Source organism: Cynocephalus volans, chromosome 15 (assembly GCF_027409185.1).
Source record: "Cynocephalus volans isolate mCynVol1 chromosome 15, mCynVol1.pri, whole genome shotgun sequence".
Lineage (NCBI taxonomy): Eukaryota > Metazoa > Chordata > Mammalia > Dermoptera > Cynocephalidae > Cynocephalus > Cynocephalus volans.
Window position 1 is genome coordinate 78754072 of NC_084474.1, and position 23408 is coordinate 78777479.

General features: G+C 37.0%; 1 protein-coding gene across 4 annotated transcripts in view; it reads left to right on the plus strand.

The window, feature by feature from the left end:
* Window positions 1-23408, plus strand: part of NSMCE2 (NSE2 (MMS21) homolog, SMC5-SMC6 complex SUMO ligase) — a 248005-nt gene that overhangs the window by 28827 nt on the left and 195770 nt on the right. The window contains exon 3 of one of the 4 annotated variants that reach the window (XM_063079747.1): window positions 8605-8690. The exons of the other annotated variants lie outside the window; for them this stretch is intronic. Within the exon in view, the coding sequence (XP_062935817.1) occupies window positions 8605-8690 (86 nt within the window). The remainder of the gene's footprint in view (window positions 1-8604; window positions 8691-23408) is intronic. 4 annotated transcript variants of the gene reach the window in all.

Sequence of the window (23408 nt, forward strand, 5' to 3'; positions counted from 1 at the left end):
TGCCTATTTAGCTCTTTTGCCCATTTTTTAATTGGGTTACTTTTTCTTGTTGTTGTAAAGTTGTTTCAGTTCCTTGTATATTCTGGATATTAATTCTTTGTCAGGTGTATATTTTGCAAATACTTTCTCCCACTCTGTTGGTTGTCTTTTAACTCTGTTAACTGTTTCTTTTGCTGTGCAGAAGCTTTTTAGTTTGATATAATCCCATTTGTTTATTTTTCCTTTGGTTGCCTGTGCTTTCGGGGTTGTATTCATGAAGTCTGTGCCCAGTCCTACTTCCTGAAGTGTTTCTCCTATTTTTTCTTTAAGAAGTTTTATTGTTTCAGGGTGTATATTTAATTCTTTAATCCATTTTGAGTTGATTTTAGAATATGGTAAGAGGTATGGGTCTACTTTCATTCTCCTACATATGGATATCCTGTTCTCCCAGCACCATTTGCTGAAGAGGCAGTCTCTTCCCCAGTGTATAGGCTTGGTTCCTTTGTCAAAGATCAGATGGCTGTAGGTTGATTTCTGGATTGTCTGTTCTATTCCATTGATCAGTGTGTGTTTTTAATGCCAGTACCATACTGTTTTGGTTATTATAGCTTTGTAGTATAGTTTAAAGTCAGGTAGTGTTATGCCTCCAGCTTTATTTTTTTTGCTTAGCGTTGCTTTGGCTATGCGTGGTCTTTTGTTATTCCATATAAATGTCTGGATAGTTTTTTCCATTTCTGAGAAAAATGTCATTGGAATTTTGATGGGGATTGCATTGAATTTGTATATCACTTCGGGTAGTATGGACATTTTCACAATGTTGATTCTTCCAATCCAAGAGCATGGGATATCTTTCCATCTTCTTGTGTCCTCTTTAATTTCTCTCAACAGTGGTTTGTAGTTCCCATTGTAGAGATTTTTCACATCCTTGGTTAACTCAATTCCTAAGTATTTTATTTTTTTGGTGGCTATTGTAAATGGGCAAGCTTTCTTGATTTCTCTTTCTGCATGTTCACTATTGGAGAAAAGAAATGCTACTGATTTTTGTGTATTGATTTTGTATCCTGCAACTTTGCTGAAATCATTTATCAATTCCAAGAATTTTTTTGTAGAGGCTTTAGGCTGTTCGATATATAGGATCATGTAATCTGCAAAGAGGGACAGATTGACTTCATCTTTTCCAATCTGGATGCCCTTTATTTCCTTCTTTTCTCTGATTGCTCTGGCTAGTACTTCCAACACTGTGTTGAATAGGAGTGGTGAGAGTGGGCATCCTTGTCTAGTTCCTGTTCTTAAGGGAAAAGCTTTCAGCTTTTCCCTATTCAGGATGATATTGGCAGTGTGTTTATCAAATATGGCTTTAATTATGTTGAGATACTTTCCGTCTATACCTAACTTGTAGAGCGTCTTTATCGTGAATGAGTGTTGACTTTATCAAATGCTTTTCAGCATCTATAGAGATGATCATATGGTCCTAGTGTTTGATTTTATTGATATGGTGAATCACATTTATTGATTTGCATATGTTGAACCAACCTTGCATCCCTGGGATGAATCCCACTGGATCCTGGTGTATAATTTTTCATATGTGTTGCTGTATTCTGTTAGCTAGTATTTTATTGAGGATTTTGGCATCTATTTTCATGAAGGATATTGGCCTGTAGTTTTCTTTTTTTGTTGTATCTTTACCTGGTTTTGGTATCAGGGTGATGTTTGCTGCATAGAATGAGTTTGATGTTTAGTCATTGTCGCAAAGGATTTCACAGTCCACTGGTTTGACACTATTGTCTGGCTAGGATCCTACCAGGGCCGCCAATTTGGCATGGCTGCCTCAGTGCCTGCTCGGGTGCATGCTCGTGCCTCGGTGTGTGGTTGCCTCAGGTCTCGGGCCTCTCTGGGGGCGTGCCTCTCTGGTTGGCATGCACTTGGCTGGGCTGGGGATGGGGTCCGGCGGCAGCAAGGCCTACTTGCTTGGTCACATGATGGCACCATTGAGTGTGTGGTCACTGCAGGTCTCAGGCCCCTCCCAGGGGGCGCCTCTCTGGTCAGCACGCCCTCAGCCAAGCTGGGGATGGGGTACAGTGGCGGCGAGGCCTACCTGTTCAGTCGCTCGCTGGCACCGTGGGGCCATATGTGGTCTTTTTTGACTGGCTTCTTTCACTTAGCCTGTTTTCAAGGTTCATCCATGTGGTAGCATGTATTAATGAGTACTTCTTTCCTTTTTATGGATAAATAATAATATTTCAGTGTATCAATCTGTTGATGGACATTGTGTTGTTGATATTAGTAAATTATCTGGGAACATTAATAAATAATGCTGTGAACATTCATGTGCAAATTAGTATCTCATTGTGGTTTTGGTTTCATTTTCCTGGTGACTAATAATGTATAAAAATACAATTGATTTTTGTATATTGATCTTGTATTCTGCAACCTTGCTCAACTTGTTTATTAGTTCTACTTTTTTTTAAGTGGATTCCTCAGGATTTTCTTTGTACAAAACCATTTCCTCTGTGACTAGAGATAATTTTCTTTCTTTCTTTCCAGTCTGCGTGCTGTTTATTTTTCTTCCTAACTGCCTGTACAAATTTGTAGTATGGGTTCTACCCTGGCTAGAACCTACAGTACAATTTTGAAGAGAAGTGCCAAGAGCAGACATCGCCAGTATTCCTGATCTTAGGGCAACATCATCCAGTTTTTCATTATTAAGTATAAAATTAGCTGGAGAATTCTCTTCCTTATGCCCTGTTTTTCTAGTGCCCTCTATTGATAAAGCTGAATATCATGCTTTTACTATAAGGCCAAATGCTTAAAGCAATCTGATCCATTATCACGGAGCATGCACTGAAAGGTGGATTTTGAGCTGAGAGGCAATTAATTGATAACTGGTATAGCACACAAATAAGGAAGTGGAATAAAGGTGTAAAGGTGCTGTGATAGATGCCTATTTGCAGGAAACAATGGAGGCACCATGAAATGAGTGGTCAATTCTAGTTGAGGACCATTAGGAGAAATTTTATACAGGAGATGATGGCATTAAAGATGAGTAGGTGTTCCCTGTAGGGTGGTAGAGAGTATTCCTTAGGGAAGCAAAGATGAAAAGAGGGATGAACAGCTTGCTGTGAAGATATGTGAAGGTCCGAGGTTTTGCTCTGTGTGAAAGCTAACACGTTAGCCTGCTATGGTTTTGTGGATGCTGACAGAAGACAGGCGACTTCTGGGTCAAAGACCAAGGCCTTTAATACTTTTTGCACATCAAGCAGTATGAGTGTCATTGTTCACCTTGCTTCCTCCCCTGTCCCACGTCCTGTGGGAGTGATATGGAAGGGCCCTGGGAGATATTGCAGAGGGTTTGTGTCACAGCTGAGGAACTTTGGGCTTAGGGGACCCAGATTTTTGTAAACCTGCCTGACTTTTACTCTGGAGAAAGACATTATCTTTATTATACTGCCCACTGCTCTGGAAGGAGATACCATCTCAGTCTCCCAAGGTTCTGTTCGTTATACCAATATCCTTGAAAAGATAAGTCTAGAACAAAAGGGCAGTTAGTGCCTTTACTTGCAAGATGTGCAGAGATGTGTGAGACCCATGAAGAATTGTTTCCCAATACCAGAGAACTGCAAGTAATTCAGATTGAAGGTTAACTTCAATGTGGGCCTTTTCAAGACTTTTATCATCACAGTTATAGCTTTTGTCATATAGTTATAGCTATAGCTATAATTACACTTCAGCACTTAACATCTCATGAAGATCTAGTACATCTCTTGATGCAGAAAGGCCATGGTTGCTGCTGGATTCCTTTCTTTCCCTTTTTTGGCAAAGAGGGCAGCATAATACTTTGGTTGGCTAGGCAGAATAACATCAGGCTTTAAGAACCAGTTCTGGAATCAAGTCACTGGGTTCTAACTCAGTTCTGCCGCTTATTAGCATTGTGACTTTAAGTAAGTTATGGTTTTCTCATTTGTAAAATGGGGATAATACTATGAAATAACAGCTAATGTCTAATGTGTTTGTAACTGTGTGCCCACACACATTTCTCTCATTCCTTCCTTATTTAGGGTTGATGCGAGAATTAAATAATGTACGTAAAGTGCTTTCCACATAGTTGGCATATAGCATTCACATTTTATTGGTCATTTATTTTGTTATTGTTATAATTATTTGGGCCCTTTGAGGTGAGAGAGATGGATTCTTTGGAGCTCTTGGCTTGGAATTGGTATTGTGTAAAATATAGGAAGTCATGATTTAAAATGCATGTTCTTTTGTCTACTAGCTGTGTGAGTTTAAAAGTTACTTCAATTCTTTGGGCTTCCCTTTCCTTGCATGTAAAATATGGGCAGTATCCCCTTTTCATGATTGTTCCTGATTTGAAACAGGTATATGCTTTGTTGTGTAGGATTTACTTCTCACCTCGGCTGGTCAGCCTGTAAACTCTTGCTTTCATTGTAAAGGGAATTAATGGAAAAACAACTTAAAGTGTATGTCTTACTGTTAGGATGGGGGATGGCACTGGGAATGTGTGTTGAGGTCAAGGGGAGTATGTGATAGTGAGGGCCATGTGTATTTGTGTGTTTGGGGGGGAATTATCTTAATAGGAAAAATGACATTTATGATATGGTTTAAGAAACAGAAATGTGTTCTAGTTTCAGAAAAATTAGTACAGGATTTAATTTCAAGCAAAAAAGATCAGCACTCCTGTGAGATAGACTAAAATAGACTTTTAAACCAGTTAACAAAGAAAGATTATGTAACTTGTTATATAGAAGATGCGATTTTTGTTAGTGCTTTCTCTCTCTGTTCTCTTGGAATGGAGCCTTTCAGAATTTTTAGGTAATATTGGACATCGTTGAATTTGAAAGAATTACCCTCTATCTGCCTTTTCTTTGTTCTTTCAGTGCTAAGTTTATGAGGGTTTTTCGATCTTGGCTGAAACTTAATAATATTGAAATTGGGAGTGATGTTACTTGCAATTCACTTCTAATTTTCCAGTTTCCAAAGTGTACTACATTCCCTTGTTTAGAATTCTTTGTTAACAAAAGAACTATATTCCTTTGTTAATTGTTGGGGGAAAAATACAGAATTCAAATAGTAGTTCCTATAATGAACCCTACCAGAGTCATGTATCACATCACTCAGAAACCTTTTAGATCCAGGTGGATGTCAAAGGTGACCATACACATTCTAATAAGCGTTTCATTCAGATGCTCAGTTGTTGAGTCAGTTCTGTCCTTTCCTCTTTTATTTTTTGGTTAACTGATTATATGTTCTGATAATTTACTTTTCATTCATGTATTTAACAAATATTTCTGTCTTCATTCTAATGATACTGTTTTTGCTTTTCTTATCCTTATCACTCTTGACCATATCACCAGTGGGGAGACCTCTAACATATAAGCAAAATCCTTCACATAGTCTGCCCTTCACATTTTAATATAGTTATAGCACAAACAGAGCAAGTGACTGGCACGTGAACAGGAATGTAATTATACTGTGTTCCATGTTTATTTAATGGTTTTGGTTGGTCCCAATTGAATACCCCAGTAAGAGATTTCTCAAAAGAACTTTGGGAAAAAATATTTGCTAAATTTTCTTTTATCTGTTAAAATTTAATAGGTGACTGAGTTACTTTCTCTTTTTCATTAAAAATTCAATTTAAATCTGGATCTGGAAAAGAAATGAGGTAAGAAATAGGACAGGTACTCATACATTTATTAGAGGTACTGAGTGTTTATAATGTGCTATAGTAACTACTCTCCAGTTGTGGCCCCCAGCAAGTCCTTCCACCACTGTGCATACATGCTATTTCACACATCAAGAGGTGGAGCTTATTAGGGTAATTTGCAAAGAGGCAGTAGATGAAATTGGTACCAGGAGTGTAGTTTGAACCCACATTGGCATATGCCTATATTGCTGTGTAATAAACTACCCCAAAACTAAATGTAAAACTCAAAATTTTTTTTGATGTCTTATGATTCTTTGTGTTGACTGATCTGAGTTGAGAAGTCCTTCTACTCCATGTGATGTTGATTAAGATGGCAGCTATTTGGAGGTTCTACTGTGTTGGAACTTGCAGGGTGGCTTACTTACATGGCTGGCAGTTGATGCTGACTGTTGACTGGGTGCTCAGCTGGAGTTGACCAGAGCCTTAGCACTCTCCTTCAAATGGCTTCTCCATGTGGCTTGGGTTTCTCCCAGCATGATATCTGAGTTCTAAGGGGAAGGAAGCAGAAACTGCCAGTCCTGTTAAGATTCTGGCTCAGAAGTCCCAGAGTGTCACACTATCCAGTTATTGGAAGCAGTCACTGGGCCAACCTCAGTTCATAGATAAAGGAAACAAACTCTGTCTCTCAGTGAGTAGGTAGCATTTACATAGGGACCAAAGGGATTAATGGTATAAACATTTGAAGACCATTTACTACCTGTGCTAGGTATTAGAAATATAGCAATGACTGAAATAGAGATGGCCATTGTGCACTGAGCAGAATCTGGAAGAAATAGGAAAGGGCCAGAGTAATGGCAGTAGGCTCTTAGAAATCAAATTAAGTAGTTTGGACTTTATCTGTAGGACAGAGAGAAGCTATTAAAAAGTTTTAAAAATAGGAATAGGATAATTTGTATTGTGCATAAATTCTCTGGCTGTAATGTGGGAAAGGCTTTGTAGGAATGAGCCTGTAGGCAGGCCAACCAGTTGAGAGGCTGTTGCAGTAGTCCCCAGCAATTAGATAATAGTGATTTGGACAAGGAAAATAGTATGGGATTGGAAACAAGTTAATAGATTCATAAGAGATAGAGGAGGAATAATTGATGGGACTTGTTGATTTATTGAATATGAGAATTGAGAGAAAAGGGAAAACCAGCAGTGATACCCAAATTTCTGACCTAAACATCTATGTTAATAGAAGCCTTATTTTCTAAGAGGGCGTGTTACTTTGCTATTGCTACTGGAACAAACTTAGTGGCTTTAAAACAGCACAGATTTTGAAAGTCTGAAATGGAGCACAATGGGCTAGAATCAAGGTGTCAGCAGGGCCATGTTCCTTTCTGGAGGCTTAGTGGAGATTTATTTTCTTTCCTTTTCCAGCTTCCAGAGGCTGCTCATTCTTTGGCTCATAGCCCCCTTCCATCTTCAAAGTGGTAATGGCTGGTTGAGTCTTTGTTATCTTGCATCACTAAGACTTTTGTCTTGCTTTTCTCATTCATTAATAACACTTGCGATTACATTAGGTTCACCTGGATAGTCCTGGATTATCTCGCCTTCTCAAGTTCAGCTGATTAGCAATCTTATTTCCATTTGTAATCTTAATTTCCCCTTTCCATGTAACATTCTCACAGTGTTGGGGATTAGGATGTGGACATCTTTGTGGGGTATTATTCTGCCTGCCACAGATGGGAACTTGGGACAGGAAGAAGTTTTGGAGGGGGAAATGAGTTCAGTTTTAGGCATGTCTCCAAATGGAGATCACCAGTAAGCAGTTGGTCTTTGAGCCCCATTTAAAGGTATAGATTTGGAAATAGCATATACATGGGAATTGAAACCATGGAATGAATATATGTTTCTTAGGGAGAATTTGTGAAATGAAAAGAGGGCCTAGGCTAGTGTCCTGTGGGGTTGGGTAATGTTGCAGACTGTAAGATTGAGAAGGAGCCATTGGAGGGTAGGAGGAAATCTGGAAGAATTTGGTTTTAAGGAGGTTACTGGTAGTCAGTCACCTTTGTAGACTATTTTATCTTTGTCCTGAAAGCGTGCGTAAACATCTTTTTTAACCTACTTCTATTACAGATCAGGAAACTGAGGCCCAGAGAGATGAAGTAACTTGTGTAAGATTGTATAACTAGTTAATAGAAGTGCTTCTTGATTCCTACTTCAATTTATTTTCTACACTCCAGCCTGAGTCCATTTAATCTTTTCATTTTGAAGATGGTGTTGGGAAGAGATTTTGGCTGTGTGTGTGTGTGTGTGTGTGTGTGTGTGTGTGTGTGTGTGCGTGCGTGTGCGTGTGCGCGCATGCACATATGTGTGTATTTCATTGGTATTCTGAGTACTGAGAGAAAGTTGCTGGAATGATGTCTGACCGGTGCCTTATTTACATGCAAGTAAAATTATACTAAATAACAGAGTTAAGAATTATTTTTTAAATTACGTAGACTTTTCTAAATACAGCTTTACCTCCTTTTGTAGTCTCTTTTTCCCCATTTTGCAGTCTCTGTCCCTCTCCTTTTTTGTTTTTGTTTTTTAATCAACTTTTTATTTTAGAATAGTGTTAGATTTACAAAAAGTTGTACGTAGTACAGAGAGTTCCTGGTATCCTCACCATTCCCCTCAATTGTTAAGATCTTACTTTATGATGGTATATTTGTCAAAACTGAGAAACAACATTGGTACATTACTGTTGACTAAACTAAATAGTAAATCCAGACTTTATTTGAATCTCACTAATGTCCTTTTTAAAGACATTGTCCAGAATCTAGTCCAGGATGCCACATTGCATGTAATCATCATCTCCTTAGTCGCCTTTTAGTCAGTTTCACTTTTTCTTCTTTTTTATAACCTTGACAGTTTTGAGGGATCCTGGTTAGGTATTTTGTAGAATTCAATTTGAGTTTGTCTGATGTTTTTCTCTTGATTAGATTGGGATTATGGGTTTTTGGAAAGAAGATCGCAGAGGTCAAGTGCCCTTCTCATCACATCATCTCAGGGGCTACATGTCATCAACGTGAGTAGTAATGTTAACGTTGATCACCTGGCCTGGTAGTGTTTGTCAGGTTTCTTTAAAGGTATTTTTCCTTTTCTTTCCCCTTTACTTACTGTTTTTTCGGGAAGCAAGTCACTAACTCCACCCGCACTTAAGGGAGTAGAATTAAACTCTACATAAAATTATTTGGAATTCTTTTGTAAAGAATTGTAATTCCCCTTCCCCAACCCCAGAATCAGCTATTTTTCCAAGGAGCCCTTGTTCTTTTTAGTGGAAAATGGTATTTAGAAACTAAGATCTGGGCTCTGGGTGTGCTTGTTGCTACCAACATGTCACTACTTCTAGGCCCTCTCTGGAGACAGAATATATACGTATAGGAAGACAGGTGTACACATATATCTGTTATATATATATATATATATATATGTTATATGTATATCTGTATTTATCCATCTGTATCCATATTAAGGTAAACATGTGTCCATACTGATGTCTTCAACTCCAATCTGGTACCGCACAGTTAAATTCTAATCTTTCCTTTGCTTATTTGTAGCTTCCCTCTCCGGCATTAAGAAATCTGTCTCCCACCATTCACAATTCATATGCTTATTTGCTTAACCCTATTATACATGTAGAGCGGTTTCAGAATTGTTGAACTGTACCTCTCTGTCAAAGAACTTCATCAACTAGTTTACAGTATTTACGTACAGGTTTTTTGGTGGGTTTTTTTTTTTTTTTTTTTTTTTTGCTTTTTGTCTTATATTTTTCTGTCAAAATACTGTTTCCAAGGTTAGTTTCCTGTTCCCCTACCCCCTTCAGTGAGCTTTGTCATGCATTTATAATATGGTTAAATTCTTTTGTCATAGTCCGCATTCTATCCCAGGATCCCCTGATCCCTGATGGTTGTTTTGTTATTTTTGTTGTTGTTTTCTATAGGTTAAAATTCTTTGTGATTTAAATTTATATGGGTTTTGACACATGGTAACTCTTTTTGATAATGTGTATATATTTTGAAAATACACAGACTGAACACATACTGGGATGCTTGCCAGCAGCAGTATTGGAAGTGTAAGGCTGAGACCAGGACTGTGAAAGAGGCCATGGTCAGGTTTATAGATCAGCAATCAGGATTAAAGAATTCTCTGCTTTTAGAGGTCAGGATTAGCCCATATATCAGCAACTTTGAGACCTCAAGAGTTTGTAGGTGCCTGGGTTTAGAGGATTTGGCAGAAATCAAATATAAGGCAGAGTTGGGTTATATCATTGTATCAGGATATAGATATTGAAACTTAAAGTGATGACAAATGGAATCTAAATGCAAGGACTATATAAAGTGTGCACAGTACTCAGCCAACAGGTGCAACACTGTGGTAGCTACATTGAATTCTGAAATGAAAACAGTTCTTGAGGAATAACTCTCCCAAGATCACAGAAAGTTCTCTAATGTTAGATCTAGAATTCAAAGCCAGTCTGCAGCCAGAGTCCATGTTGTTAATGACATTGTGAAAGCTTTGCTTTTGGGGGTTCATGCCATGCATTCCCATAGTTTCACAGATAAATGAACTAATCCAAGTAACATAAGAGACTGTTAAAATCTCATTGCCATTTTAGTGCTTCAGCAATTAAAAATATCTGCATTCATATTCTTATCTGTTCATCTCTCTAAGAAGCAGTTTTATAGCAATGTTCTTGAATCCTAAGAGGAGGCATGTATCTTAAAACAATTTAAAAATGTTTAAAAATAGATACAATATGTAAAGAAAATACTCTGGCAATGTCACATGAATATAAAAGTACAGTATCATAGAGCATAAGAGTAAGATCACAGATTTATAGATTCCTAGTCCTGAGATGGACTTTACAGATCATCCATTCCAACTCTCTCTTAAACATGAGGGAACTGAGCTCCAGAAAGATTAAATTATTCACCCAAAGTCTCAGAGCAACTTATTGACATCCAAGGTGTCCTGATTCAGTCTGGTACCATTTCCACTTTCATTCTGCTTTTATCTTAAGTATCTTTATGAAACAATTAACATTTGTTAACTAGATTTTAAAAATCCATTCCATTTAGATGAACCTAATTAAAAGTTGCACAGATATTCACTGGAGGATGACAATTGTTAGCTGAAATTAGAAGCAAATCTAGAAAATTTGGAGGGAATGTTGTATGCAGTTCCAAAAACGAATGTGAGCAAATGAGTAGAATATTTAAATAGAAAAGTTTGTTTTAAAACAAACGCTTTTGTAGATTTAAAAGATTTTGTAGATTTAAAAAAAAAAGAAAGGAAAACAGCTGGTTAAGTTGTAGATTTGTTGAAAACATTGATTTGAAGTAATAGTTTCTTTTTGTCTTAAAATTCTGAGAGTTCAGAAAGAATCTCAGAGAAAAAGGGAATTTATGATTTTTAACTTTAAATCATATATTGGAACAATAGATCTTAAATTTTACCGTACATCACTATCACCAGGAGAACTTGTGAAAATACAGGTTGCTGGGCCCCACCCCACTCTGGTGTAGAGTCTGAGAATTTAAATTTCTAACAAGTTCCCAGGCAATGCTGATGCTGCTGGTCTGGCAACCACACTTACAAAACCACTGGATTAGAGAAAACTAATTACAACAAAAAGCAATCATACTCTGGTGAGGTAATTACAGACTAAAAGCTGGTTTCTTTTATATTTGTTACATAAAATAATTTCTATTTACAAATGTTTCCATATTTTACGTAAAAAACATAATGATGACACTGAGACATTACATTATGAAGTCCTTCTGAATCATTATAAGATTAAATGATATTGAATGTGCTTCGATTTATATGTTTAAATGTGGTTTTTTACTTATGTAGTTGTCTGACAAATAGGAATCCATGTGTGGAGTATAATAAGGGAAAACTCTAGTCACTCCACATCCCCACCAACACTTGGTATGGTCAGTCGCTTTAATTTTAGCCCTTCTAATAGATATTCAGTGGTATCTTGTAGTGGTAATAATTTGCATTTTCCTAATGACCAATAAAGTTGAGTATCTTTTCATGTGCTTATTTGGCATTCACCTCTTTGGTGAAGTATCTTCAAATCTTGTTCCCTTTTGTTATTGGACTGTTTTATTACTATTATTGCATTTTGAAGGTCCTTTATATACACTGAATACAAGTTCTTTATCAAATATATGATTTGTGAGTATTTTTTCTGTGCTCTTAACAGATTCTTTTGAAGAGCAGAAAAATTTAATTTTAATAAGATCACATTTATTAATTTGTTCTCTTATGGGTTGGCTTTTGGTGTCGTATCTAAGAAATCTTTGCCTAACCCAGTTTCTTCTAGTATTTTTCTAGATGTTTTAAAAGTTTTAGGACTTGAACCCTGGTCCTCTACTCCAGAGCTACAGAAGAGCTACCTCCTGGGCCATACAGAAAGTCTCAATTCGCTTCTAGATCACAGTCCTTCAAAGATCTGAAGGTGGCTATGAAATATCTCCTGGGAAGCAAAGATTTACAGGGTAGGAGGTATTTCATAGCCACCTTCAGATCTTTGAAGGACCAGGGTTCAAATCCTGGTTCTGATATTGAGGTAGAATCAGTTAACCTCTCTGAGCCTCAATTTCCTCAACCTTATAAAGCAGAGAGTAAAATGACTCTGTACAGAGGATATGAGGTGTAAATAAGTTAATGTGTGTGAAAGAGTAATTCATATTTATTGTTGTCATTGCTGGCACTGTTCTAGGGAGGTGCTGAATCAGCTCTTTCTTTGGAAGACCTAATAATTAGAGCTGTTTAGCAGTAGAACAAGCTTTCCCATCACATTAAGAGCCAAACAAAGTCCAGATAGTTATATCAGGGCTTTTGAGAAATTTTTACATGGAGCAGAAATTTGTGAAAGCTGTTCGAGAGAAGATATAGTATACCTTCTTCCCTGCTCTCTCCAGGGCACACAGCACAATGACAGGCACATGGGCTGTGCTTGGTAAATATTTATTGAAAGAGTGAATGGAAATTTCTTCACTGACACTCACATTCTATTCTCTGTTTAGCATCACTTCTTTCTTGTTTTTAATATGGTGCATGTTGTCTTCCCAGATATATTTGTTTGCCTTTATGTTGTTATTTAGGATGGGTATTTTGACATTAAACTGAATCAGCTTCTCATCATTCTTTCTCCCCATGTGCACTTATTGAAGACTAGGGCGCAGACAGAATATTGATGTGATTTTCATTTTGAGACCTTCTGAGAGTAGTTTCTTTTCAGGTTTAGCCATTTTTAATACCTTATTTCTGCTATTTCTGTAAGTATTTTAATTTCGGTAGTGATTTTTAAAAGGAATGCCTTATACACATAGCATTCCCAAGAACCTCATAGCAGGAGTTGCCTCTGAGGAGAGAGTTTGGGGATTGGAGACACCACATTATTATACTATTTGAATTTTTCAATCATATACTTTATTAATTTTTAACCATGTGCCTTATTAATTCTAAAAACATTCTTTAAAGGTGGGTGGGAAAACCCCACGATTCAATAGATTCTAGCTAAGTGAAACAGAAAATTTATATTGGGAATATTGCGAAGTACAGTTAATTCACCAAAATAGCCTTTTTTATTAAGAATCTCCTGCGTTTGAGGCATCAGGCATCATGTTGAATACTTTACCTATATTCTCATTTAATTTTCTCAATAATCTTATGAGGTTTAAGCCTTATTCCCTTTTGTCTTCGCTGCCACAAAGTAAGAACTTTGGTATTGAACCAGAGTCAAACAAAACCAGGCTGTGTTCCTTAAGCCTCCTGGGTCTCCAGGTCTCTCACTGTAGGTAAGACTTGGGCATAGTCAAAGACTTGAAAACCAGAGAGAAATGGCAGTCATTGAAATTATGTTGGTTGGGAAATGCTGCTGTAAATATTGCAAGAAAGATTTGGAAAAGCATTTAAGTCAAATGAAAGACCTGACCTTGAAGATTTGGGGCTTTACAATAGGTAGCCAAGAGGAGATCTATGGATATGTTTTAAAATGATAGATGCTTATAGCCTGGGATTCATAGTGCTTTTGATAATGAGCAGAGATTGATTTCTGCGATTTTATGGATTCAATTCATCATAGAATTTATTTTGAGCAATATTTTGAGTTCACTTTTACCATGGTAGTTTATAGGTCAACACATTCTAAGGAAATGTCTGTCTATGTAATGAAAGGTGTCATGGTCTCCATTACTCTGAGGTAGAGCTGTTTAGGTCAGTCTCTCTTTCCCTTTCTCTCTCTCTTAAAAGAAGACAATTTTTAGGAGAATCCCTTTAGGTAGAGAACAGATTATTCATTATTCCATGACTTTTTGTGTGAAGTGTATTTTACTTATTTCAGTGGAGTAGTTCATACACTGACATATGCCTTCCATGCTAACTTTAAGTCCAACCTGACATCAGTCTTAACTCCACCATTTAGCTGTGTGAGCTGGGGCGAATGATTTAGCCTCTGTGAGCATCAGTTTCCTTATCTTTGCAATATGTTTGATAATACCTAATTCACATTATTGTAACAAAGGACTGGATGAGAGGGCCGGCCTGCAGTTCATTTGGGAGAGTGTGGTGCTGATAACACCAAGTCCACGGGTTCAGATCCCTATATAGGGATAGCCAGTTGGCTCTCTTCTGAGAGCGTGGTGCTGACAACACCAAGTCAAGGGTTAAGATCCTCTTACTGCTCATCTTTTAAAAAAAAAAAAAAAAAAGAACTGGATGAGGTGTAGTATGTTCAAAGTGCTTGGCATATAGTCAGTGCTCAATGAAGATTTATTCCTTTTTAAAATCCATTTCTTTTCTCCTCTGTTCATTTTTAGTGTTTTATTTAGCCTGACCATTTTACCTCTAAGTCCATCTCTGAGAGAGGGGTAAGGACATTTGTTTAACCTCTACCTCAGTGTGGTGAACATCTGATGAACACTTACTCATCCTTCAAGACACAGTTCAAATTTACCCTCACCTTTTAAACTTCTCCTACCTTCTGTAGGTAGTGTTACCTGCTCCTTCTTGCTTCAAAGCATTTTTGCCTGTCTGACATATAGTAAGAACTCAGTAAGCAATTGTTAGGTAAATGAGCTTCTGAACTTGGGGGAGGGGTACAGTGTTTACAAAGCTTCTCACTGAACATTGCAGTCTGTGAGTTCAATTTAGTGCTTTGGAAGTTAGTAAAAATAGCCGAGAGAGTTAAGGAAATGGTCTTCACTTGATATTTTTTGAATCCAAGGGCAAAATGCTTTCAGTATTTAGATTAATTACATTTGCAGTACAGTTATTCATTCTGTAATAATAATAATGGCAGATAATATTTTGTTAGTACTTACTGTGGGACAGGCCCTGTGCTAATCATTTTACCTACATTATCTCATTTAGTCTTCATATTGACTTTATGAATTAGGTACTGTTTTTATACCCATTATACAGAAGGGAAACTGAGAATCTAGTAAAGTAGCTTGCCAAAGACTACATAGGTAGCCAGTAATATAGCCTATATTTGAATGAAATTTAATTTCAGAGCTGGCTTTTTCAGTTACTGTATTTATTATCTATCTTCTCTTATCTGTACAAGGGGACTTCAGTTTGTGGAAAAATGGAATTAAAAGATAAAAATAAAAAATATAAACTTTATTACTCAACATAATCTCCATCAAGTTTAAGACACTTTTGTAAACGATGATATAAGCCATTAAGTCCATCTCTAAAGAATTGAGGGTCCTGAGAATTTAACCATATCAACGTAGTCTTGACCTTATCAGCTGAAGAAAAATGGGTGCCCTTTAAGGATTTTTTAAGATTAGGAAACAATAAGTCAGAAGGAGCCAAACCAGGACTGTAGGGTGGATGCCTAATGATTTCCCATCGAAACTCTTGCAAAATTTCTCCAGTTTGTTGAGACAAATGAGCAGGAGCATTGTTGTGGAGGAGAAAGACTTGCTGGTAAAGCTTTTCTGGGTGTTTTTCTGCTAAAATTTGACTAACTTTTTCTAAACACTCTAAATAAGCAGATGCTATTGTTTTCTGGCCCTCCAGAAAGTCAACAAGCAAAATGCCTTGTGCATCACAAAAAACTTTTGCCATGACCTTTAACTCCTGACTGGTCTGCTTTTGCTTTGACTGGACCACTTCCATCTCTCAGTAGCCGTGGCTTTAATTTTGCTTTGTCTTCAGCATCATACTGGAAAGCCATGTTTCGTCTCCTGTTACAGGTCTTGAAAGAAATGGTTCAGGATCTTGATCCCACTTGTTTAAAATTTCCATTCAAAGTTCTGCTCTTGTCTGCAGCTGATCTGGGCACAACAGTTTTGGCACCCGTTGAGCAGAAAATTTGCTCAACCGTAATTATTCAGTCAGAATTGTGTAAGCTGAGCCAATTGAGATGTCTCTGGTGTTGACTGTTTCTGCTGTTAATTGTCACTCCACTTCAGTTAGGGCATGAACAAGATGAATTTTTTCCTCGCAAGTTGATGTGGATGGTCTGCCACCATGGGCTACGTCTTCATCTCTTCTCTTCTTAAAATGAGTTATCTATTTGTAAACTCCTGATTTCTTTGGGGCATTGTCCCAATAAACTTTTTGTAAAGCATCAGTGGTTTCACCATTCTTTCACCCAAGCTTCACCATAAATTTGATGTTTGTTCTTGGTTCAATTTTAACAGAATTCATATTGCTCTGTTAGGGGTTCTTTTCAAACTGTTTATCCTTCTTAGTGCCTCAAAGTAGATCCTGTTCAGACATGCTATATAACCAGTTAGTGTGAGTTTATTTTGGTGCAAAAATTTTTTGCAATCCATGTGTAGTTTTTTCGTAGTACCTGTTTTCCATGAACTTTTTGAAGACTGCTCATATTATCATGATAAGAGAATTGTATAGGTGGGTGAAGTAAAGATGACAATAAAGGTGAATATTTTATGAGGATTTCCCCCATATTTTCTGTATTTGTAAAGAAACCAGCTGCCTACTAGCTTGTGTCATACAACTGATACAGTCGTCACTATTACTTCCAGTGGGAGGCAGTTATAAAATGTTGATTCAGTTTTAATTTTACCACACTAATATCTATGTGGAGGAATAATTATAACTTTAAAGTAAGTGTAGTGAGAAGTAACCAAGTTTCTATTACATATTGCTCAAGCAGTGAGTAAGTCATTAAATTCAACTCCTGATGAATATATAAAGATTGCTTAATACTAGGCTGCCAAGAAACACACACACACACTCTCTCACTCATAGAGGTACTCATAGCTACCTCTATGAGTGAGAATGTGTGTGTGTGTCGATATATGTTGCTAGAGATAGTTGGAACTATATTTTCAGAGAAAAGGAGTATTTTATTTTGGGGGGTAGAAAGGGGTTAGGGATATGGTTTATACTGTCACTTGTCTGGATTTATCCAAAAAGACTAAACGTCTTGTTTATAAAGTATAGAAGAATGTAGTTTTAATGTGAAGAGATTAGGAAATACTTATTCCCTATTTCAGAAGGTAAAATCTCCCTACTGTATGTTCCATTTATTCCAAGAAATTTAAAATACGATCAAGCAATTCCCTGCCTTCTTTTCTTCTTTCCTCCTTGCCAGAATGGACATACATACTTTATGACATTTGATATTTATCAGATTCTTCTGAGTATATGAGTCATGTTGAATTGGAATCAGCAACCTCTTAAGAACACTAAATATCTGCTTTGTCTTAGCCTGGTATTTTACTAATAAAATGCATGGAGTTGAATTTAATCATGGCTATGTAGAATAAAAAACACCCGATTCCACAGATTTTGTTTGTTTAAGACAAAATTTCAGGAAACAGCTTGGCCATGAGTAAAACTATGCAGTTGAATCAGCCATATAAAGTTGGAATGGATAAGTAGGTGAAATTTGTCTTGAGGATGTGCCTCCCTAACTCAGTCTTACACTCATGTGCACACATGCTGGTTGCACACATGTCCTAGTTGTAAGGGTAAAAAAGTTTTATGGACCTATAAGGTATTTGATCCTATTCTGGAGATAAGGGAGGATTCTGAAAAAGAATCTTGTGGCTGAGATCATAGGAAACAGCAGAGCAAAGCAAAAAGACATCTGGTAGTGAAGAAAGGTAGCATTGAGCTATGTGTATGGATATGCTTGGGGAAACAGGGAGGAAAAATGTCTTCATTTTCATGTCTGTTTCATTGAAGGCAGTTCTGTTGAAGACGTGGGAGCTTACTTGGCTCTGGTTGCTACTCCAAGACCTGTTTCCTCTCTGCTTCTGAAACCTCAGGGCTGGGGCTCAGGGAAGGGAATTTATTTCTCTCCAGTGCATGCCTTAGGCTGCAGCTATAGGACAGCTGTATTTAGGGAAGGGTTCTATTTAGAATAGTTGGTTAAGAAGCTATATTACTTACCTCCCATTATTGCTGAACTGGTTGCTGGTGTGGAATGAAAGTGATTGGTATATTGACCATGCCCACCTGAACATGGGGGAGCCAAGATAAAGAATCTTCTGCTCCCCCATCTGCTGTTGCTTTTTAACCTGTGGCCTTGAAAATGGCCTCATGTTGGACAGATAAGGTGTGAATAGATCCCAGACAATGATAGAAGTGGTGCTGGATAAACTCTTATGTGTCCATGCTGTGCTACATAAGAATGACTGTATTGCTACAGGCTTACTTTCTACATCTTTTACTCACAAAGAACCAGAAATCTGTCCTGCTTGAGAGTCCGTATCTGTAAAAATTGCTAGTTTGTCTCCTTTCTTGCCTTGTCTGTCTCTTCTGCCTCATTTTGTCACTGGCCTTTCACATTTGAAACAACCAGCATTAATTGTTAATATTTTGTTGTCATACTTGTTCTTGCGTAAGCCATCCTCTTCCTCTCATTGAAGTGTCCTAAATTTTTTTAAAGTTGAATTTGATTACAACACTAAATCACTCATTTCTGCTTAAGGTTCTATTGATCATGTAACTTTAATGCCTATTCAACCCTTAAAAAGAGAAAATTGGAAGTTGTAATATTGCTCTTAGTCATTATTAGACGTGTCTAATAGTGTGGCTGCTTAGATTGCATAATTATAGGTTTGTTTGACTTTAGGAAAATCATATGTGGGCCAACTTCATACATTTAGAGAATTTTCATATTACAGGTTGAGTATCTTTTATCCAAAATGCTTGGGACCAAATGTTTTGGATTTCAGATGTTTTCAGATTTTGGAATATTTGCATTATACTTAGCAGTTGAGAATCCCAAATCTGAAAATTCAGAATGCTCCAACAAGAATTTCGTTTGAGCATCTTGTCAGTACTCAAAAAATTTTGGATTTTGAAATATTTCAGATTTAGGATTTTTGTATTTGGGATGCTTAACCTGTATATAAGTATCAGAGCACTTCAATCTAAAATGAAGGCCTTCTTCAGTGGTTATCATTCTTTGTTTTTCTAGGGTTTGCCACTGAATAGGAAAAAAAGTGAAACAGAAACCATCTTTAAAGGATCGGTTTAATTCTTTAGCCCTTCTTGGTGTAAATAACACTTTTAAAGTTCTTCAGGTAATACCATTATCAGTCTACAGTGGTTCGGCATAGAGCTGACCAGGGTCATTGGGTACAGACATGCAGGTTTGTGGGACAGCCCTGGCACTGGCATACTTACAGAAACAGTTAGACTTTTATAACGTAAATCAGAGATTATCTGTGCCCTCTGGACTTGATTTACTGAGATGCGGGTGGGGAACATATTTCAGCTAGTTATTGTACTGACTTCTTGGAACAATGGCTTAATTGGTGTGCCAGGTGACAGGTCTCTCAGAGTCAACAAGATCTCCCCATGAGACTTCTTCTGTATTTATTGGCTTGTTAATGAATGTTCAAATATATCACTTAGGTCCATTCGAATAATGAAAGCAAGGATTGACTATAATAAATAAATGCTCATAGAAGGGCACATTGAAGAAATTTGAATATTCCTAGCCTCCCCAGACCCTGCTTGGCTGGGGGAGGGCAAAGATGTGGATAATAAAAATGATTTATATTTTAATTCAATTGAGTATCTAAGGTAGGAACAATTTATAGTTTGGTTAAAGTTTAATTTTCAAATTTATGAAACAATGGCCTGAGAAGAAGACTGAAGGAAGAGTTTCTTTAATTCTTTGTTGGATCCCGAGAACACTAAGGCATCATTCTTGCCCTCAAATATGTTAAAATCTGTTTGGAGAAAGGAGACATGCAGATAAGAAATGCAGGGTTGTTTATAGTACCACAATATCAAGCGCTGGTGTTAAGATAAATTGAGTGAAGAAGATTTTTCTAGGCTGGTATAATTAAAAAGCAGGAAGGACTTGACTGAGTTCAGCCCTTGAAGGATGTGTAGGATTTAATTTGGTATAGATTCGCAGGAAGGGCTTTCCATGAAAGGGTGGGAGAATTTTGATGATGAGAATATATACCATAGAATCAAGTAGCAGGGAGCCTCAGGCTGGTCAGTCCTTCCATACCCTCTTCATCCCCCAGCTGCTGTTTAGTCAACAGCCAACTCCCATCTGTGTTTATGTGTTTATCATTTTTTTCCCCTCAAAAATCTCAAGGGACTTATTTGGCCTTTTTGCCGTTTTCATGCAACACTGTGCTGCTCTTCTTTCCCCATCTCAATTCTGTTGTAGAACAGGACACAGATTCCCTATGCCTTCCCTAGCCTGTTGTTTCCAAAACATGCACACAGTCATGTTTTTAAAAAGAGGTTATTATTGCAGTTGGGAAATAAGCGCTAACATGAAGAACAGAAAGAATCACAAAAATAATCTTAAAATGGCTGTGGCAGGTTGCTATCTGATATGGATGTTCTCATGACCTGTATTCAAGGTACTGGTGTGAGGGTCTCTTCTAGTTCTCTTCTGAGGTCTGTGGTCTCTCCAGCCCCTTACTGTAGCAGACCAAGACATTGTTACTGAAGTCTTCTCGCTGGGCACCACTTCCAGGTGTGCTGTGATTCTCAGTTCTTTTTAGAACTCCCTTCCTGCCGTCTTCCAGTGTTTTCCCTTCCCGTTGTTTCTTCAGACTGCAATATTTTTCACTTGTGTTTTTCAGCAGCTTCTCCCAGCATTCTTGGGCCCTGGAGCTTTAGCTGAGGCTGCCTGTAAGCCACAGTTAGCCTCCAAAGGTTCTCCCCTCAGACTTCATGCCATCAAACACTGACCCCAGCCCTTGCTCATTTTCTCCTTTGCAGGAAGGTCTCTTTGACCTTGTATTTCAAATTACTATCTGGTTTAGTTTTACTAGCATCTAAGAGACCTTGGTAATGAGAACTATCATCCCATTTATTCTGTTTTACAAACTCTTTTATAGCATTTTGAATGTCTTAGGCACATTCTGAGTGCTTTCAAAAGTTAACTCATTTAATCTCAGAGGAAGCTTGCCAACATTATATCAATTCCCACTGATTTAAGCCTGTAACAAACTTTCATTTCTTATGCTTCAAAGACTTTTGCCCTCATTTGATTCTTTAGTGGGTTCCTGTTTAGTTTGGGGGTACCTCTAATTATTGGATTTTTTGAAAAAGCAGTTTATGCTCTCAGTCTTTGCTTAGGTTACCAGCTTTACCTTTTTTTTTTTTTTTTTTATTGAAACATAATTGATTGTACGTATTTGTGGGGTACAGTGTTGAATATCCAAACCTGTGTGCAATATGTGATGCTCAAATCAGGATAATTAGTGTATTCAACATTATACAATGTAATAATTAATTTTTTGTGGCCCTTTACCAATTTCTTGCTACTCCCTCCTACTCCTGCTTCCCACCTCTGGTGGCCCCAGTTCTGTTCTCTCCTTTTGAAAGTTCAGTGAATTATTGTGGTTGTTGTATCTTTCTTTTTTTAGCTCCCACTTATGAGGGGAAGACACCCCTTTACCTACTTTTTTGACCGGTTCCAGTGTCAGAATCTAATATCCATAGAATATAATGATCCACTAAGAAAACAATAACAAAAAAGAACTTTCTTTTAACTAGGTAAGGCTTGTGTGAAACCAGAAGTCTATTTTTCATTATTTCAAATGGAAAAAATTAAAATAAATTATAGGTTAACCAAAAATCCCTAACCAATTTACTGAAATATAGCTAAATACAGTAAAATGCCTGTATAAGAGTCACAAACCATTGTATTAGGATACAAGTTGCTTAAAATTCTCTTCTTGATCATCAAACAATCTGATTTCCAACAAACAGTTGCTGTATATGTAGCAACATATCCATGTCAGTACCAGCAATACCTAAGCAGCATGTCTCCTCTTGACATTTTCAAAACATCAGCCTGAGAGTGATGGTCTAGCAGTTTTATATCGAATATGACTGTAGTCTTTTCTCATATACCATTTCATTAAAAATATATTTAATTTGAGGAAAGTAAATAAAATATTTCTATATAAACATTGCCCCCTCCCAACAAACATACATTAAGATAGAGGTACGTTGTATGCAGTCTGGATTTAAAAACCAAAAGGTATTTTACCAGAAGCACATTAATCTGGGAGATATTCTATGGAATATGCTTATAATTAACTATTGTAAAATTAAAGCATAATTTAAAAATGTAGAAAGATAATTTTTAAAAGCCAAATGTAAATGGATTTTACATATTGCATGACTTTGGGTTGATCTGTGTTATTGCTCTTCAGAGTAGAAAAAGAAATATGGACATTTGTCTGAGCTAAGATATTTGGAGAACCTTTGAGTATGTGCATTCCCAAATGTGATTCAAGTAACTCAACTTTATCTTTTTTCATTTTTTTAATGGCAAAATTTTTATGACCTTATATTCTCTATATTTAACTGATTTGTTAAATTATATGTGTAAGAGCTTGAAAAAACCATTTAGAAGAACTCTTAAGAACATTACCTTGCTTTTCTAATCTGCTAGTCACTTTTTATAGTCTCCTGTTACCTGAGGGTGTTTTAATTTTTTAAACATATAAGCATGGTTGTTTTCTATTCTGACTAATAGATAATTGCAATAACTGAAACATTGTAGATCTGTTTCTGCTGATTCTTATTCTTGGTGGCTGTTTCCTTGTGTGTTTTAGGGTATGTGAAGTTTTTTGTTCCTTTTATTTTTGTTTTAATTTTTTCCTCTGTGATCTGCTCATTATCCTTAAAAATTACATGTAGGTATTATTTAACACGTAGGATAAAAGTATCTTCTCCAGAGAAGAGTTATGTTTGCTTCTGCCAGATGCCTCTGGGTATTATCAGTCTGAGATCACCTCACACCAACATCAGAACTCAGGGTCTCCCGACCACTCTGGTTAGGGGAACCCAGGCTACAAATCTAGGACAGCTGGCTTGTGGCCGGTTTTCAGAAATGGGTTTGTTGTCTCTCCCTTTTCCCAATTCTGCTTAGTGGCCAAGACCAACCTCTCTACCAGTCCCAAGAAGCAGGGAAGAATTATTTCTGGTTCATCTTTATACCAAGGAGTGGGGATCCCAGCTTACTGTGTGAGGGTATATAACTTTGGTGTTCTGTAACCCCACTTCTCTTTTTTGGTTTTCTCTAGATTTTGCTGGTCTTCCCTAGATTCTTACTGTCTTAAGACTTTTGTTTTTATGAAGATTTCTTTTTTTTTCCCTGTTTTATCTGATATTTCTAGTTGTTTTTAATAGGAGGATTGGTTCAAATAATCTAGCCCACTGTTATTAGAAGTGGAAATCTTCCTTATTTGATCTTTAACAATTCTGTGAAGTTTATGTGGCAGGTATATGATTGAACTGCTTT